Source organism: Nematolebias whitei, chromosome 13, assembly GCF_014905685.2.
Source record: "Nematolebias whitei isolate Nwh7 chromosome 13, NemWhi1, whole genome shotgun sequence".
Classification (NCBI taxonomy): domain Eukaryota; kingdom Metazoa; phylum Chordata; class Actinopteri; order Cyprinodontiformes; family Rivulidae; genus Nematolebias; species Nematolebias whitei.
This window is the reverse complement of record NC_056510.1, coordinates 16738064-16756743: the sequence shown is the minus strand read 5'-3', so window position 1 is coordinate 16756743 and position 18680 is coordinate 16738064. Positions and strand designations below refer to the sequence as shown.

At 36.3% G+C, this 18680-nt stretch overlaps 1 protein-coding gene across 1 annotated transcript in view; it reads left to right on the top strand.

The window, feature by feature from the left end:
• Nucleotides 1-636: 636 nt before the first annotated feature.
• The window catches only part of erbb4b (erb-b2 receptor tyrosine kinase 4b), a 161424-nt gene continuing 143380 nt past the window's right edge, over nucleotides 637-18680 (top strand). The window contains exons 1-2 of the mRNA XM_037686139.1: nucleotides 637-667; nucleotides 1455-1630. Coding sequence (XP_037542067.1) covers nucleotides 637-667; nucleotides 1455-1630 — 207 coding nt within the window. The remainder of the gene's footprint in view (nucleotides 668-1454; nucleotides 1631-18680) is intronic.

Below are 18680 nucleotides of genomic sequence, written 5' to 3'. Positions count from 1 at the left end.
AACAGTTTATTACACCTATCCTCACTTTATGACCCTTCCCTACCTCTGCCCGCTCCCCTCTAGCCCACGCTAACTGTTATTGAAAACACCCAGGTCTGCCGTATATCATTCCTGAGCACCACAGTATGCTCTGTGCAACGCAGCCAATCAGCACCTGTTCACATGGGTATTGTCCTGGTCGCATTGGAATGGCTCCACTTGTCTAATATCTGCTTAGATGTGGAAGTATTTAAAAAAAAAAAAACAATCCCGTTTGTCTCTAAAGCTTGTGTTGCTCCAAGGCTGAATCATCTTTTGGCTTGTGTATTTGTTGTTTAGCAGAAAAGTGGGGAAAAATAACAAATGGAATTAGATTTTCTTTTTTTTTTTTCCTACATTATTCGTGTGGGTCTGGGAAGAAAAAATAAATAAGTTTGGCTTATATTACTGCAAGCATAAGGGTAGAGTGCACTGTATAATACTGGGAGCTCAGTATAGCTCTTGGATTTAGATTAAAATGCAAAGCGCTGGTAAAGATCTTTCAAGGTGGAGGTGTTCAGAGAAAAGGGTAACAGCTCATGGGTGACAGTGTGACAAGACTCAGGGAGGGACCCGTCACCCTTCTGCCACTGTGATGGCTTCTCTGTCAGCAAGAGAATGGTGCAGATGGGGAAGCCGCACCACCATGGTAATACAAATTTTACTTTTGTATCAGAAGAATGAATAGGATCATCCAAATCTAGCCTGCAAATGTAATGATTTCACTAAATAAGCTTTGGAGAAAACACCAGAAACACTGAAAATGAAGAAATAATACACATATTTATGTGAATACATAGTGTTGCTGTTACAATTGCAAATTCCGGTTGTCTAAAAATAAAATCTTAGGCATATTTCCATGCAGCAAACGACAAATGTGTGTGCTTTTATGCAAGGTTAGGTAACACCAGCTGACTGGGCAGATGGTTTGTGTTGTCATGGGTGTGTAAGATGTCGGTGTGGAGATGAGCCTGTTTAATTACATATCAAGTGAGCAACCAAGTTAGATATTAAAGAGTTTGTGGATGTCAAGGTCTGATGGAGTGAGGGATGGGGCCTTGCATGTTTGCACAGTAACTATGGACTGGATATACCACACTAAATATCTAAAAAAAGTATTACTTAAATAACAACATAAGCATGTGCATCTACACATCTACACAAAGACTTTCACTACCCCTGCACAAAATTGAAATTTTAGATTCCAAAATGTGTTCCAAATTTGTTTATATACTCACTTATACAGAAAGATGTTCAACACAGTGTTGTATCTTTGGTCCATTTTCAAGCATTCTTTTCAGTTTTTGTTGTGCTAAACTAGTATTGGACTTCAGTGATTATTTAAACAAGTGGTCTATTTAAAAAATAACAAAATCCAGATTTGTCTAGAGCAGCTATAAAAAAAAATAAAAAAAATAAAAATAAGTAAATTTGTTTTTTGTGCTTGTCATATTTTACAGTATGCGCTGGTACAGAGAACAAGCTAAGCACGCTGTCGGACCTGGAGCAACAGTATCGCACCTTGAGGAAATACTATGAGAACTGTGAAGTCGTAATGGGCAACCTTGAGATCACAAGCATCGACCGCAGTCGGGATCTCACCTTCCTCAGAGTAAGAAAAGAGCAAACTAATGAAGTAAACTAAAACTTTTGGTATGTTTAAATATAGACAATTTATGTGTACTGGTTGTTGAAAAGCTAAAACTTTTGTCTTGCTAGATTTTTGTGTCCACAGATACTGTATATTACAAGCAAATCATGACAAGTAACAAAATAAATAAAAATCAAGCAAGACCATATACCCCCACTAAGAGTCTGAATTAACTTGCAGAAGCTGTTTTATATTTCTATCCAAGTTTAAAGATGTAAGTTTACACAAGCTGTTCAGGGAGTAAATATGCACATTACTCATGCAATTATAAAAAGAAGCAAAAATAAAAAGTAAACTTTTTCATCACTGCTTTCTCAATGACATTCTTGTCTATAGACAAAATGGCAAGTTCATGGATATTTTTTAACCAATCAATGCTTGGATCAGTGTCTAAAGTTCAAATAATAAGCAGGGAGGAACATTGGTTTAATCAGGGGTAATCAGTCTTTTTTTTTTTTTTTTTCCTCAGTGTGTCTCATTATGTTCTTGCACCATTGGAATAAGCACAGCATATTCAAACTCCAAATAACTTGACACTTTTTTTTTTTGTGCTTGTTTTGAATTGGAGTGAACATTAATCATAGAAAAAAAAAATGATACAAACACATTTGTTAAATCAAAGAACCTTCATACTTTTTATTATGCCATACCGTTTTTTTAAATAAAATTACATTTTTATTTATTAAATATATAATATTTATTATTATTATTATTACATTTACAATTGTATTATTTTATTTGTTAAAACAAACAGTGTAGTCATGAACCAAACCAACATGGGACTATAAATACAGGTGTATTTTAGGCATGTCAGAATAATATTTTACCTTTTTTTTACCTACTGTATACAATACTTTTAATCTGGTTAAATAACACACACATTTATGTGACCATGATCTTGAATTTACTGAGGCCAGAGTAGTAACAGTCTTGTAATACCAAGTTGTAAAGCTATCACTGAGAAATTTCTTTAGGACAAATAGTCTTTTTTTTGTTGTTGTTGTTGTTATTTTATTTTTTGAGGAAATCTACTGACCTATATCAGACTTACACATCTAACAAACAACAACCATCTGTGCTGAAACTCTGCACTGCTAACACCATCCACCTCCAATTGATTTCAGTCTATCTGGGGGGCATGAGAGCTCCCGTGGTGTCAAGCCAAAGTGCTGACTGCCTTATTGGACCAATATTGCTGTGAGAATGAACTGGACTATGGAGACTTTGCAAAAACGGCAGTCTGTCTCCCTCCCCTTGCATCCAGGACCCCCTCAAACACAACAATTGTTTGTATATGCCGTCTCTATAGCAGTGGTTTTAAGTCAAATTGGCAGAATGATTTGTTTACATAAAAGACAAGATGTTTTCCTTTTTTATCGCATTTGTGTGAACAAAAATACAAAAGAAGAACACCTAAACAAAACAGACCATTCTTTTCTACTGTGCAAAGCACTACAAAAACATCTGTGTAAAACTAACCAAGATTATATTAAGAAAGAGGGAGCAATAAGGGTTTAACTGCTACTACTGGACTCCTGCAGGGGCAATGGGGCTTACTCACTTGGATTTGAAAGTAATTTTGGCTGCATGCTTTTTTATTTGTGTATTTGTATGTGTACAGGAAGCTAATTTCAAAACCATGTGTTATTGTTGTTCAGCCACACAAAGCTAATTTGCACATTTAAACTATACCCTCACCTCTGTTGCAGTTTTCCTGTACCGTTCCTCAATGTCACCTGTACAAGCTAGCATTACATAAAGGGCATATTTAAAGGTTGAGGTTGAAAGTCCATTAGTACAATCCTCTCTTTAGATGCCTATATTATAGCACCAGCAATTTACAAAATATCTCCCTATGGCACAGACTTGCTGAGGTCGTCCACCTTTCTACGGTTCACAATTAAAATGGGTTAATTGAAGATGCTAATTAGAAACATGAGGTGCCAAACAGCAAGGGAGCCAAAAGGCAGGGTGCAGTGTGTATTTTTAGGGGATATTATTATTATGAGAAGACACATTAATAACACACTTCCCCAGGGAGAGAAAAAAAAAAAAATAACCTTGAAAAAAAAACAAAAAAAAAAACTATTGTGCAGGAGCTTAACATACCACCTGTTATTGTGAGGTGATTGAAACTGATGCCTGTGCATTGGCTCCTTTTGAAGATAGCCAGGAGATTGATGGCTGCCTCCCAAAGCCCCTCAGATAGCTTCAGCAGTAAACAGAGTCCATCTTCCAAACTGCCACCACGACAGATGAATCAACGCTTGCACGGTGATTAATAACTGCGTTTCGGCAAAGAGGTTTTTACCCCATTTCACATATGCACATTGTTACCAACAGTTTGGCAGTCAGCTTTAATCACATGTGACTTTTCCATAACCACGTTTGCTTTTGTTAAATGCACTTCACACGTTATATTCCCTTACCAAGAATTAAATTTTGAGTCATTCACACATTAACGTCACCGTTTGTGAGATACTTTGTAAAAGGCAAAAGAAATGCTTACATTTTGTTTTTTTATCCTTTTTTTTATCATGTCACGTTATTGAGCTCACAAACAGCTTTGTGATCATAAAGTTTGACACCCCCACCCCCATATTTCCCCTCTTTGCAGTCTTGCAAAGAAACAGTCATAGTGGCACATTTTGTGTTGACACTGAAACATTTCACTCAATAATAACTCTTGCATTCGTGCAACAATCAAGTGCAAGACGACCAGAACTAATACAAAATAAAAATAAAAATGCTGTTCTAAAAGATTATGTTTGTTTTCTAACTAAGTTAAGGCAGGTCGTTTGGATGGATTCTTCTTGTTGAAACGTTTCGTCTTTTATCCAAAAGACTTTGTCAGTCTGAGGAGCTGCAACAAACTCAGTCTTATAAATAGCACCATCTCATAGTGGAGACAATGAGTTATAATATGTTATATTTGTTGCAGCTCCTCAGACTGGCAAAGACTTGTGGATTAAAGGTGGAACATTTCAACCAGAAGAATCCATCCAGAGGACCTGATTTAACTTTAATATTTTTTTCTACCTAGATTATTGAGCATGCATCTGGATATTTAATTTGTTTTGTTTTACTTTTCTTACATCTGCATTTGTAGTCTTTCACTGTATGTGATACAATGTCTATTGTAAAAGAAAACAAAAAATAGTTTAAACATCTAAAAAAAAAAATGCTGTCAATCTAGTGTTTGACACAATGAATGGGGCGTTTAGGAAATTATGGTCTCTTTTTTTTAATCTTGTTCCATAGTTACTTTTCAGTGCATTTTATGCTTGACCCTACACTTGTTAAATAGCTCCCAGCTGTCACAGTGATGCTCACCAGATGGAGACCACAACATGTGCACCAGTGAGCAGGAATAGACTAATGGCTGACTAAAGGTTAAAGACATCTTGTAACTTCAGTATGAACAAACCAGTGTCTTGAAAATTCAGAGGTTGATTTCTACACACAAACCCATTTACTTTGTGTTCAGTTCAATAAATGCTAGTGCATGTTGAAAGTATTACATAATATTGTAAGCAGTAAGAGCATTCTCTTTCTGCAGTTTCAGTCTCAGTTGGCTTGACCTTTTATAGTGAAGAGGCCAGCCGTGGGTTAACGGGGTTTGGGGAGTGCACAAACATTTTGCTTAAGGGAATCGTATGCTCATGTAACACAAGTACGAGGAGGCTACTGGCAATTTAGCCTGAGCCATTTATCTTTCTATATTCTTAATGTCAGCCAGAGTTCAGAGTTGCTGAATGGATACTAGAACCAGCCCAATTTATGGCCACTTAACATAATTTCAAGGTTTGTCTATAGTGTTACCAGTCAGATTTGGAAAAAAAAAAAAAAAAAAAATTAAAATCCATATTTCCTCCACTAAATTACTAATAGGTTATTTAAGTAATAATACAAAATAGCATGCATGTGAAGGATAAAAAATATATTGATATCACATTGTAATCTGATTTAATATGTTGTAATGTAACAATAATGTTATGCTTTTGTGGGGCTCATAGTCTTTCTTTGTTATATTTCAATTTTAAAGAGCACTTTAAAAACACCTCTTTTGAGGAGTAATTATCTTGTTTGTTGTTGTTTGTCATAAACTACATTAGTAAATCATAAATGCAAGGACAATTTTTAAAAGTAATGCATATGAATTATTGCAAAATTCATCTGTGATCATAATAAACTGATCTTAAATTGATGATTCTACATATCACAAGTCCTAGTGTTAGGGCATAAACCAGTCAGGTGTATGCTTTAAAATTGCAATGCCTTCCCAACAGAGATCATATTAGTCTTTATTTGTATGTGTGTAATGAGCTCAGTGATTTGGAAATAATTGCTGTTTGTAAATCTGCTACTGATGTCAGGTGATTGTCTATAGAGGATACAGAATATAGACATTCGTGTAGAGGAGAATGTGGAAAAAAAAAACTTAACATGCAATAGTAAATTAAGAGAGGCAGGACAAACAAACTACAGGAGCTCTGGAAATCCTGGGATTGCAACAAAGACTCTAGAAACAGTGTTTAAAAAAGTGAGGTGGAAGTATGTAAACTGGGAGGGAGAATTACAAAAGTGAGTGCAGACCGGATGATAATTAGATGAGTAGCAGGTGAGGACAGAGGAAACAATTTCAAAATAAAACAAAACAACAAAGAGCAAATATGATTAAATACGTAAAAAATAAAAAATAAAAAAAGGATTCTAATAACTGATATTTTTATTACTGTTAACAGGCAATCAATAAAAAAAAAATCTACATATGATGTTGTGTTTTATTTATTATTATTTTTTTCCACTTTAAATAAAGTTGAAGAACAACATATTTTGAGGGAGTCTGTCCCTGTCTTCTGACATCTTCTTCATATTTCTTTTTGACTGGCAGATTTGTCCCTTGGGCACCATCACTGCCCTCCCCAACTTCCTAATTTCCGATGCACTGTAAGATTGGTGCAGATTACGTTGGCCCCATGCTCCTTAGCAAACTCCTTCAATATTAATGAAGACTGATGAAGTGCTAGGGAGCCCCTGTTTTTCAGCCCCGACCTAGATTGGATTGACAGTTGCAATTAGTGTCTACTCAAGTTCATTTCCATCACTTTAATTTGACGCAAAGAAGGACAGTGTGGGGTTGGAAGTGACACCACTGACAGCGTGAAGTCCTGAGGAGAATGGTTAGTGTGGAATAATGGGGTGAAAGAGTTTGACCATGGACTTCCGCACTGTTCAAAGGAGCATTCTTTAGCTAACACAATATATTTAGAAATATCTCCAAGTTTACCTCAACTTTATTTTTCTGTTGGTTTTACATTTGACACTAATAACTTTACTCTGTAATGTATGTGGAAATTATATTCTTGAGTTAAATGCACCTTAAAGCCAAACCTAGGTTGCAATGTTTTCAACATAGTCTATGGAATTGTATACAATATATACATATATTTTTTTTCTCCAAAAAGGAAATGTAGACTGGTTTCTTCTGTTACCTGCAATTGTTTCCAAATGTATAGCATGCCACATGCCTGTGAAAAAGATTAATGTGTAAGATATAGGGCAGTGGCCCCTGAAAATGAATGACTTTTCATTGTTGTGTAGAAAAGATGCAGTAGTTGATAGTCAGAGTTTGACATTGTCAGGTCTGTGTTTTATTCTTGTACAGTTTCATTTGTATGTGTCTCAATATGTTTAAGACTGAATATGTTAGTGGGTGAAATATGACATCAGAAAAACATCTCTTTGCCATGGCAATACTCCTATTAAATCCCCATTCATCAACTAAACTATTTGTGGCATCTGCATCTATAAGATTTTCTACCAAGCTTCTAGTCATAAACTGTTTCAAACGATTTTAGATCGTCCTCCTCTTTAAATCTGGGTTTAAAACTACAGTTTTTGTTTTAGTTGTCTTGGCGAAACATTTGGAGCGGGCATAGTGTTGAAATAAAATAAGGTGTGAGGTTAAATGTAGTTTGAAAGAAAGTGAAGAATGGGAAACTTTATTTTTATTTGTTATCCTTCAAAAGTACTAGTCCACAATTCTCAAAAGGAACTGACCTGTTTGACCTGCAAACCTTTGCAGGGCAAAAAAACAGTTTGCTGACTGGTTTTCTAATCAGACTTATTTTGAAACCTGTACAACACAGACTCTCTCTCTTTTTCTCTGACACACACACACATGCACACAAGTTCCCTAACTCATTTTATTTACACACATATCATAGTGTTGCGTTGCCAGATAAAATGAGGCAGTGGACAAGAGAAGCAGATCCAGGTTGTGACAATAGCCCACCATGATTTTTTTGTTCCCTTCAAACATCACTTTTTTACCAGACATATGCAAGCAGAAATTTGAATGTGAATTATATCAACCAACTTCTTTGGAGGATTGAAATCTATGTTCACCCAGTGAAACTTGTGTGACTAAGTCCATTTTTGGACTAGATGGTCAAGTAAGACTTGGTATCTTCATGCAACTCTACCATGCTAACACATAGACCATGTTTTGGATTGCGTCTCTAATGTCTGAAAGCAGTCCCATCAACGCATATTGTAATACTAGGATACATGTCCACACCTGTTCTTAAAAAAAAAAAAAAAAAACTCTGACATTATAGTTTTAGGACAAGAGTATACACACTGCAGTCATGCCTACTTAGTAGCACAAAACACTGAATACATGACCCTTCTTATAAACATGGAATATCTAACTAGAACTAAACATATTATCCATCCATCTATCCATTATCTTTACCCGCTTATTCCATTTTGGGTCACGGGGTCGCTGGTGCCCATGTCCAGCAATCACTGTGCGAGGGGCGGGGTACACCCTGGACGGGTCGCAAGTCCATCACAGGGCCACATAGAGACAAACGAGACAAACAACCATTCACTCTCTCACTCACACCTAGGGACAATTTAGAGTTACCAATCAGCCTAACATGCATGTTTTTGGACTGTGGGAGGAAACCGGAGAACCCGGAGAAAACCCACGCATGCACGGAGAGAACATGCAAACTCCACCCAGAAAGGCCCCTGGACTTTCACAACCTGTGTCAGACCTCAGCAGCAGCTACACGCCCTGCACCTGGCGGAGGGTGCCCACTCTCCACAAGTGGGGGATAAGGAACTGATATGTTGGCTAGACAGGCTGTATGAAATAATGTGTTTTATATGTGTTTGAACCAAGGACCTGCTCGCTGAGAGGCAGTAGCTCTACCAGTTGTGCCACCGTGCTGCCCTAAACATATATAAAAAAAAAAAAGAACAAAAGACTGCAGCAAAAAAGGAAACTCTATCAACAAGATTCAACACAAGAAAAAAAAAATGTGTTTGTTTTTTTTGCATTTGATTCTTAATTATTATAATTACAAACAAAGTCTTAATCATTTATGTTCAGGGGGTGGGATTCTCCCCAGAGCCCAAATCACCCAACTCCCCCCATCCCACCCCTAGGTACACGGACACAGTTCACCATGCCATTTCATTTAGATTACCATGTACCATCACAGACACCCAAAGTTTCTTTGAATGTATTATTGAAAAACTTGAAATTGAATAAACTCGAACAACACTGTAAACACACAGCGTAAGATACATAAATATTGTATAACCTGAATTTAAAAGTATACAATACAAATACAAACAATAAACACGGTAGAAAACAAATATATTTAAAATAAGGCATTTATCAATTGCACAAATAGAACACTTAAGATAATCTGTGTACAACAATTGCACTTTGATCAAGCTATATAATTATTTGCACAACTCTCAAAGAAGGTCTGAATGTTTTTTTTTGTTGTTGTTGTTGTTTTTTTCTTCGCACTCTCCCCTTCTTTCACAACATGTGTCAGACCTCAGCAGCAGGTACCCGCCCTGCACCTGGCGGAGGGTGCCCACTCTCCACAAGTTGGCGATAAGGAACTGATATGTTGGCTAGACAGGCTGTATGAAATAATGTGTTTTATTTTTATTTTAGAGAGGGAGGACGAAGGCAGGGTCGGGGACTTGTGCCACACTTAACAAGATGCCGCCCTGGACAGCTGCCTATATTGCCCATATCAGAAACTTCCACTGACGAAACAAACAAAAGAAAGTAAAAAAAAGAGGAGAAAATAAAATATATTTAAAAAAAAAAAGAAGATGGCATCCAAACCAGCTAATTTGTGTTGCTGGTTCCATGGATTTAAGCGACATGTTAATTATACTACCTGTATGTTTGTTTTAAATCATGTGTCAATTTCAAGGCCCGGGGGCCAAATGCGGCCCTTGTTGACATCTTATCTGGCCCCCAAGATGTTATTTATATAAAATACTTTTATCACTTTATTATTATTTATTTATTTATTTATTTATTTATGTATTTATTTATTTATTTCAGTAATATTTGATTATGATGTCAAAAGTGCAACAGAGAACATAAAATGCGACCAATCAAACTCTTGTTGAGGAACCTGCAACCAAGAAAAGATGTTGGGTATGTAACTTGAATTAATGTAGATTCTGAAACCAGCCCTTAGTTTTGTTAAAGATTTTAATTTTGCCCCCATTATGTAAGTGAGTTTGACACCCATATAATTTAAATGGTAAATGGATTGTACTTATATAGCACATTCCTATCTAACCAAGATACTCAAAGAGCTTTACATTACAATCTGTGTCCTCATTTACCCATTCATTCAGCACTCTATGCTCTACTATGTACTATATCTATACAAAGATAATCTGAATATGTAGAGACTAAATCAGTGCTTTGGATCACATTCATATATGATGGGACACACTTCAGAGGCAATGGAGGGGTTCAGTGTCTTGCCCAGGGACACTTCAGCATATGACTGCTGGTGGAATTGGACCCCCAACTCTCCCATAAGTGGGCAACTGTTCTAACCACTTGGCCACAGCTGCCCCCAAGATTAACTCACTGCAATATGTATGATGCCTGTTTGATTCTGTTATTTTATTTTATTTTATTTTTTTACATTATTTAGCATCCCAATGCTTCCTTCTCCATATCACTCTGAGCTCTTCTTGTACTCACTGGTCACTATTTAAATTAAATCTCATTAGAATTACATAGCCATTAAGCCAAGTGACACAGGATTTAATTGTGCAATCCATCAACTGCTGTGTAATAACACACTCAGAGCTAAATGTTGATTAGCCATCAACCAATTTAACCAATGCATTTTGGGAAAGAAAATGGTCAAGGGAGACCATGCATGGTGATGTGTGATCAGTGCTTTGGGGCATTCCTGACCCAAGCAAGCAAAATTAATTTTGAAAAGAATAAGAAGTAGATGTCAAAAACAAAGTTACTGTCAGTGGTTATTAGTCTTTTCACTTGGTTAGCCTGATAGCCACTTACCATATTACTTCTGAACAACTATATACGAATTTCAAGCAAGCAATGTAAAATTGTGTATTTGGAAAACAAGTTAGTAGTATCTAATATTTGTGTCTCTTTATCTGCATAATAGCAATGCATTATGTACTATTGTAATATATGTAATATTAGAAATGTAAATGGTAAATGACTGTACTTATATAGCGCCTTTTTATCTCATCAAGATACTCAAAGCACTTTACACTACAAGCTGTGCCCTCATTTAGCCATTCATACAACACTTTACTATATATATACAAAGCTAATCTGATTCTGTAGAGATTAATTAGTGCTTTATCACATTCATACACTGATGGGACACACACCCGAGGCAATGAGGGGTTCAGTATCTTGCCCAGGAACACTTTGGCATGTGAATGCTGGTGCAATCGAACCCCCAACTCTCACATTGGAGGACGAAGACTCAAACCATCAGCCACAGCTGCACCGTAAAGTAATATTCACTGCTTGCAATGTAAAGCAATGACAATGTTCACAAGGAAAACGTGACAGTTGTTGGATGTAGTGACTTTTTACTTAAGAGATAAAATGTTTTTTTTTTTTACTTGTGTAAAACCTTTGTTTAGATAATAAAACATATCACGTGTGTCTGTATATACCATTTCACCAAGGCCAACCCAGAAAAAAGTATAAAACCTGACAACTTCCATTTTATACATTTGTTTTTTCGTACTATGTGTATGTCTGAACTTCTTACATATGAACAGAGGTCCATTTCCAAAAATGCCACAACAAAGCAAATGATTTTATTTGTGTTGAAGCCTCTTCATGTATATATATATATATATATATATATATATATATATATATATATATATTTATTTGCCTTAACAAAAAAATGAAATAATTGTTTCTTCCCTCTCAGAATGAGCCTTGACCACCTTCATTCTGATTGCCATGTGAATGTACCTAGGCAGAATAAACTCAAACTAACGTATAGCAGCAAAAACAAGTTTTTTTTTGTTTTTTTTTTATGTTTGCACAAGCAAATCAAAACAAACAAACAAACAAATAAAAAATAAAAAATTTAAAAAAAAACCTCAGCAGTTATATTTTGGCTTGCAAAGTTACAACTGTGTTTTTTTTGAGAAACAAACACAAAATAAGATTAATAAAAGCTTGTTCACAAACTTACTGGAAATAAGTGTGTGTATGTGTGGAATGGAGGAGATGCAAGTGGTTCGGTAGTGGGGGGGGTGTGGTGGAGTCATATTGTTCTACCCACAATGCCTCATATTCATCCTTTAACCAGATGAGAGAATTACTTAATTGCTCTTTGAGTTGATGACACCATGTTATTCAGGTAATTTCCCATTGCACAAAAGTGACAAAGTGTGCACAAAGAAGCAGAAAAAAAGAGGTAGAAAGAAAGGAGAATGTATATCAAAAAAGGAAAGAAAACAAAACCGAGGAAACAGAAATTTAGAAAGTGAGTCTGTTAGTATAATTGCAGCTTTTACCATGAATTGAATGCGCTGACAGTGCCAGCTCCACCCATGTGAGACATTGAGTCTTTATCACTAATGGACCAGTGACTACTACTGTAATTACATAGGTTTTTGTCGAGCACTCTGCACAACTATCTTAGAGTCAAAATTGCTCTGACTTTTATGTCTCTTTCTTTGACATGTACAGTAAATGGGAGATCGCTCCTAAAGAAGAACAGAGTGAAAGGTGATGATATTAAAAATATGAATGAAAAAAAGTATAATGAAATGTAGTAAAAGAAAAACAAGTGTTGGAAGAATAATGGCAATGACTTACCAGATATGTGGTTAGCCACACAATGTTTGGAATTATGACTGATATGTGGGTCTACATCAAACATAAAACAAAAAATATCCTACTACCTTATATGTTGGGTTTATGGTGTGTAAATCATTCAATTTGATTCAATTCAAAAATACTTTATTAATCCCAAAGGGAAATTAAGTGTTATTGTAGCTCATCATGCTGGGTTCATTCAAGAGTTGTTAGATGCTGATAGATGTGGGCAGGAAGGATGTCCTGCAACAAATCCAAGGAATCGGGCCACAGAGGCTGACCTGTCCACCCGGATCCAGCTTGCTGTCAGGTCCGGTGGGCCTCTCGGTCCTCCTGGACAGCATGACTGCGCAAATGCCAGGCAGAATTCCTCCCTGAGAGATGGTCACTCCTCCCAGCAGTCTGCTGAGCTCCTCGTCACCACGGACAGACGGGTGAAGGTGCCAGGGGATGATCCTGGTCCTCCCGTTGTCACGAGCTGAGTTTCCCACCAGCTCCAGGATCTCGGCGGTCAGGTACTCGAGCACCCCCGCCAGGCTGATGGGAATTATTCCATGGCGCCTCCTTTTCAACTCATTTAGTATTTGGGGCTGTAGTTGAGATATATGAGCTTTTGAGATGTTAATCCGCTGCTCCTGTTTGTTTAAAAAAAAAAAAAACACCTTGTTGCCATGGTTATGCATCATAACAAATGACTAAAAGTAAAAAGGTTTCAGTAAAAATCCTTCCAGCTGCACTGCATCTGATACCAGAGTAAATAGTTGTCCGAAAAAAGAGATTTATGTCCAGAAAAATAAAAGGAATTAAAGTTTTCAAAAGCAATAACTCAGAATGAATGTAACAGAGCTTCTCCTACATGCAGCCACCCCGAGCGGCGCAATTCTAGAAGCACAAACTAACCAACATTTCATATACTGTATTAACCTAAATTATTAATATATTTATTTTAAAACTTTTAATGAGTGTCCTGTCATGGGTTGTTAGAATAATATTTTGGTTTTGAATCCTTTGTTACCCAAGCATTTTATCATGGGTTAGGTATGTAACAGTTGCTCACAGTTTGCTCAAGTGGATTAGATTTGGAGTCTGTACATTGACTGAAAGCATTTAGTTCTTTATTATGTTCTTCACACCATCCTGGCAACTTGCTTTTAGACATAAGCCTTTACACAGGGATTTATTTATTTATTTTATTTTATTTTTTGCCAGAAGCCTTTTTGGTAAATTTTCACAAGGTTGAATATTATTGTAAACATCATAAAAAGTCCTCCACATCTAAGATCAACCATGCACCAACAATGGAAAGGTTCAGAGCAACCTCCCCATGATTTTATGAGTAATTCTCTACCCTCCATCCTTAAACTCTCAAATATAGTATCTATAAAATCAGTAAGACTGTTTACTTTTACTGCTAAAAAGGATTTGCAAGCAGCATGCAAGGAGGCACAACAATGGCAAATGCTTTGTTTCAATTCCATCTTAACAATCATATTGATTTGACATGATTATCTTTTTCTTCTTCTTAAAATTGCAACTTAGTATTACTGCCAAGGAACACTCTGGGCATCCAATCTACTCAGTGACTGTGCATGTAAAAAAAAATAAAAAAAGCATGAGCATGTGCACAGTCAAGTGGGTCAGAAAACTGATTCCTTGGATCCCTGTGGAGACAGCAAGACCTTTGTCTTCAATTTTAGAGATTTCCTCTGTGGTCATAAGAGGAAGCTACATCACCTGTCTCTCCCTCTATCCCACACTATTTCATTTTATTGGGCTATCGCTTAACACAGACGAGACATTTAAAGATATAAAGAGGCCATTTTTAAAGTAGTCTATGGCAGATGTATTGCCTTTTTAACCTTTCATTTCCATGCCATATTCACAGTAATTTTTTAGATCTCTATGTTGTCAATTGTTCTAGGTTGCATAGTTGGTGTTCCTGTTAGTTCCATTTAAAATATGTATATGTACAGAATACATATATGCTTTGGTATATTTCCTTTAATTTTAACAACTTATAATGCACAATACAAATATATAGTTATACTAAAAACTACAATAAACTTCTGTCTTTTTGCCATCCATTTTTCTTACCCGCTTTTTCTTTTTGGGTCGCAGGGGAGCAGGTGTATATCTCCAGAAATAACTGTGTGAAAGTCAGGATACACCTCAAACAGGTCTCAAATCCATCACCAGGCCACATAGAGAAATAAGGCAAACAGCCATTCACACTTTCACTCACACGTAGGGGCCATTTAGAACTAACATATAATTTTGGTTGTAAAAGAACCATTACCAGAGAGAAAACTCACACATGTGCAAGGAGAAATGCAAACTCAGCATAGAATGAACCCAGGTCAGGATGCAATCTAGCAACCTTCATGCTGTGAGGCAACAGCTCTGACCACTGCGTTGCTAAGCTACCTGAATAACACAATGAAAACTCAAAAACAAGCAGAATGTCCATACATCCATTATCTTTACCCACATATTCCTTTTTGGGTCGCTGGGGTCACTGGTGCCCATGACACCCTGGACTGGTCTAAAGTCCATCACAGAGACACATAGAGACAAACAACCATTCACTCCCTCACTCACACCTAGGGACAATTTAGAGTTACCAATCAGGGTCCTTGTTTGTCTGTTAGCTAAATATTACATTAATCACAAGAGATGCACAGTAGTCATTTGCAGTTCATTTATTGCGGACTTGCTCTATCGTGTTTTTTTCAAAATAAGCTTGGACATGACACACAAATTGCTGATTGATGGATGAGCCATGCAATCGGTATGAATTTTTTGTATAAAATAAATTATTTAAAATAAGTTAGCACCTGCTGCACATTTGTGCAGCACAGAGCTTCAGAAAAACCTTCCTCATGCACCTTTGTGCAGCCCATACTACAGGATAAACTTCCGGCTGCAGCTGATCTCTGTGCAGAGCGGAGAAATGAGTGTGGCCAAAAACACTTGCAAGTGGCTGAGAGCAGTGAGGCAGTACTGAAATCATGACATTCTGTGCTCTGTTAGAGCTTTCAGAATTTAGAAACATTGTTTAAAATATTGCAATAGTGTGGGAAGGGTTTAAAGCTCCTTTATATATACATAGTGTATATATATATATATATATATATATATATATACTAAAATTAACTTCTACTTACTACTTGTACTACTATTCCTACTTTGCGGTTTTCCACCTAACACAAGGCTTCCGGGTACGGATCCTCCGTGATAAATGAAGGACTACTTTAATTGAAACTGTCAAAAAATAAATCACTGAATAGACGTCTAGAACTAATAAACTTTCAGAGTCAAGTGTAATTCAAGATGGCTACCACAATAAACTGAATTTGGCAAACTCTGTCTGCCTCTGTTTGTATTATAGACAGTGAGCTAAATTACGGGGCAGTAGTGACTAAGCTCAAAAATATAACTTATTTTTTACTCTGCAAGTTGCCAAGTTATTTATTCTCGTTGATTTACTTGTGTAATCAAAAATATGTATTTTGTTCTCACATGGCCTCTGAGAAAACACTTTGGGCACAATCTCCTTGCAGAACTCTCTTTTTCACAGACATATGCACAAAGTATTGCATGATTGATCAGAGCTTTGTGGGTGTGTTAATGTTGAAAGGTGGGTAAACTACAATGTGCTCATTTTGTTTCAGCTCTTCCACTGAGGAGCAGATAGCCAGAGCTGTTAGAATAAAAACAGCTACAAATGTTTCAGAAAAACATCAAAAATAGTCAAATAAATTGTATACAGATAGTCATGTTGTGGAATAAGATACTTCCTTTTTTTCCCACCCACTGAAATAGCATGGATACACTGGTGGCTCTCTGTGGCTGTGCTAACTGAGAGGAAATATGAAACAACTAGGCTGTGCAGGGACACATTCTCCATGATGTTCTGTACTGAGAGGGCATACCAGGAGTTCTATACCTCTGTTTCTTTTACAGTATCAAATATGTATCCGAGAAAGAACGTCTCACAGCCACATAAGTGATAACCGATATCTTTGCTCTCAGAAAGTATGTATCAAGCTTGACTGGCCACACAAGATCCATCTTAAAAACGTTTCCATTTACTTTTCAAATCAACTCTGTTGGTCATAAAATTCCTGAACCATTGGTTACATTTTAATGACACTTTTAGAAAGTAATTAATGTCTACATGTATACAATTTATTGTCTTTTGGGCTCAAAATGGTTCAAGAGGACTGCCACAGCCAACTGCAAACAAAACAATATAACTCACTGGGCTTTATAGACATTGAACTAAAATGTAATGTGAATAGCTGATAATATTTTCTAACATACACATGAGCACAACACATTATGCAATGTATTTGCATTAAACTTAGGAATTAACTGTTGAAGTTGTTTGTATGTCATCAAAATACAAAGTAGTATCTTATGAACAATGGGACATATTGTATCGAAACCTTTAGAAAGTAAGTGTACAACCACAATTGATTACTTTTGCGGGTTGGCCTAATACAAAATAGTCACCTGAGCTAATCTAATTTAGCCTTCACACAAATGGCAAACGCTTAATGAAATTTAAATATTCTGAGCTAAATTGTGTTATTGATTAATCTGGGAGTTATGCACAAAACATATTGTAAGTGCTAATATTCATTCAACCTTTATTTATGCAGGTTAGTCCTATTGAGCCTTGGGGACTCATTTACAAGAGAGACCTGATTTTAACAAAGAATGATGACAACAGTAAACAACAAAGACAACAATAAACAATCATAAAATAAAACGTATACACTGAGAAGAAAAAAAAAAAGAATGGTATAATAAAAAAATAAATAAAAATAAACAAAACAGCTAGGTTGTAAAGTGATGTAAAATACTAAAACAGGAACATGTCTGCATTGGTTTTTGCCATGAACTTAGCAGGTGTTTGAAGCCATTTAGAGAGGTTAAGGTCGAGAGCTTCAGATATATTTGCAAGATATTCCAGGAAACAGGAGCAGAGTAGGAGACAGTCCTTTTGCCTAGTTCAGTCCGCATTGAGGGAACACTGCAGGTAATGAAGTCCTGGGAGTGCACGTGGTAGCTGCACTAACACAGAGACATGTAGGAGGAGATGTATGAAGGCAAGAAACTGAGAAGTGATTTAAAGATGAAAATGTACCAGTGGGAGAGTCTGCATTAAGGATAACCAGGTAAACAGTGAATACAGGGTGCAATAGTGTGTACGATAGTTACAGCCAGTTATGAATCTTAGCACACCGTGATAGACAGTGTTCAGCATCTGCAAGTTGCTTGTAGGGGCGTTCATGTAAAAAATGTCATCGTAGTCAATGGATGGAAGGAAAGTTGCAGTTACAAGATGTTTCCTAGCATTCAGAGTTAAGATAGGATGTAGTTCTGAAAAAAGAAAAACAATTTAACTTTCAGTTTTCTTACCGAGTTTTCCACGTGGAGCTTAAATAAGAAATATGAATCAACCAAGATACCAAAATATTAGTAGGAATTGATAAACTCAATAGGAACACCATTCAAAGATAAAATCAAAGAAAGAACTGTTGGGACTGTGCTAATAGCTCATGAGATATTGTGAAAAATAAGTGAATCTGCACATAGTTAAATTTTCAAGGTTTGACCTAAATAGCTAAAACTACAGGTATGGTATAATTTCACTTTAAAGCTTGAGCATAAATAATGGTGGGTTATATGAATTCCTTAAAAGGAATGCTAGGCCTTTAAAAATATAATTTTTCACCAAGAGTAGAATGTTGCCAGTGGAGCAGTGGAGGAGTGTGTAACATGAGTCCTCCAATGGCTGCTATTAACCATACTATTACATCTATT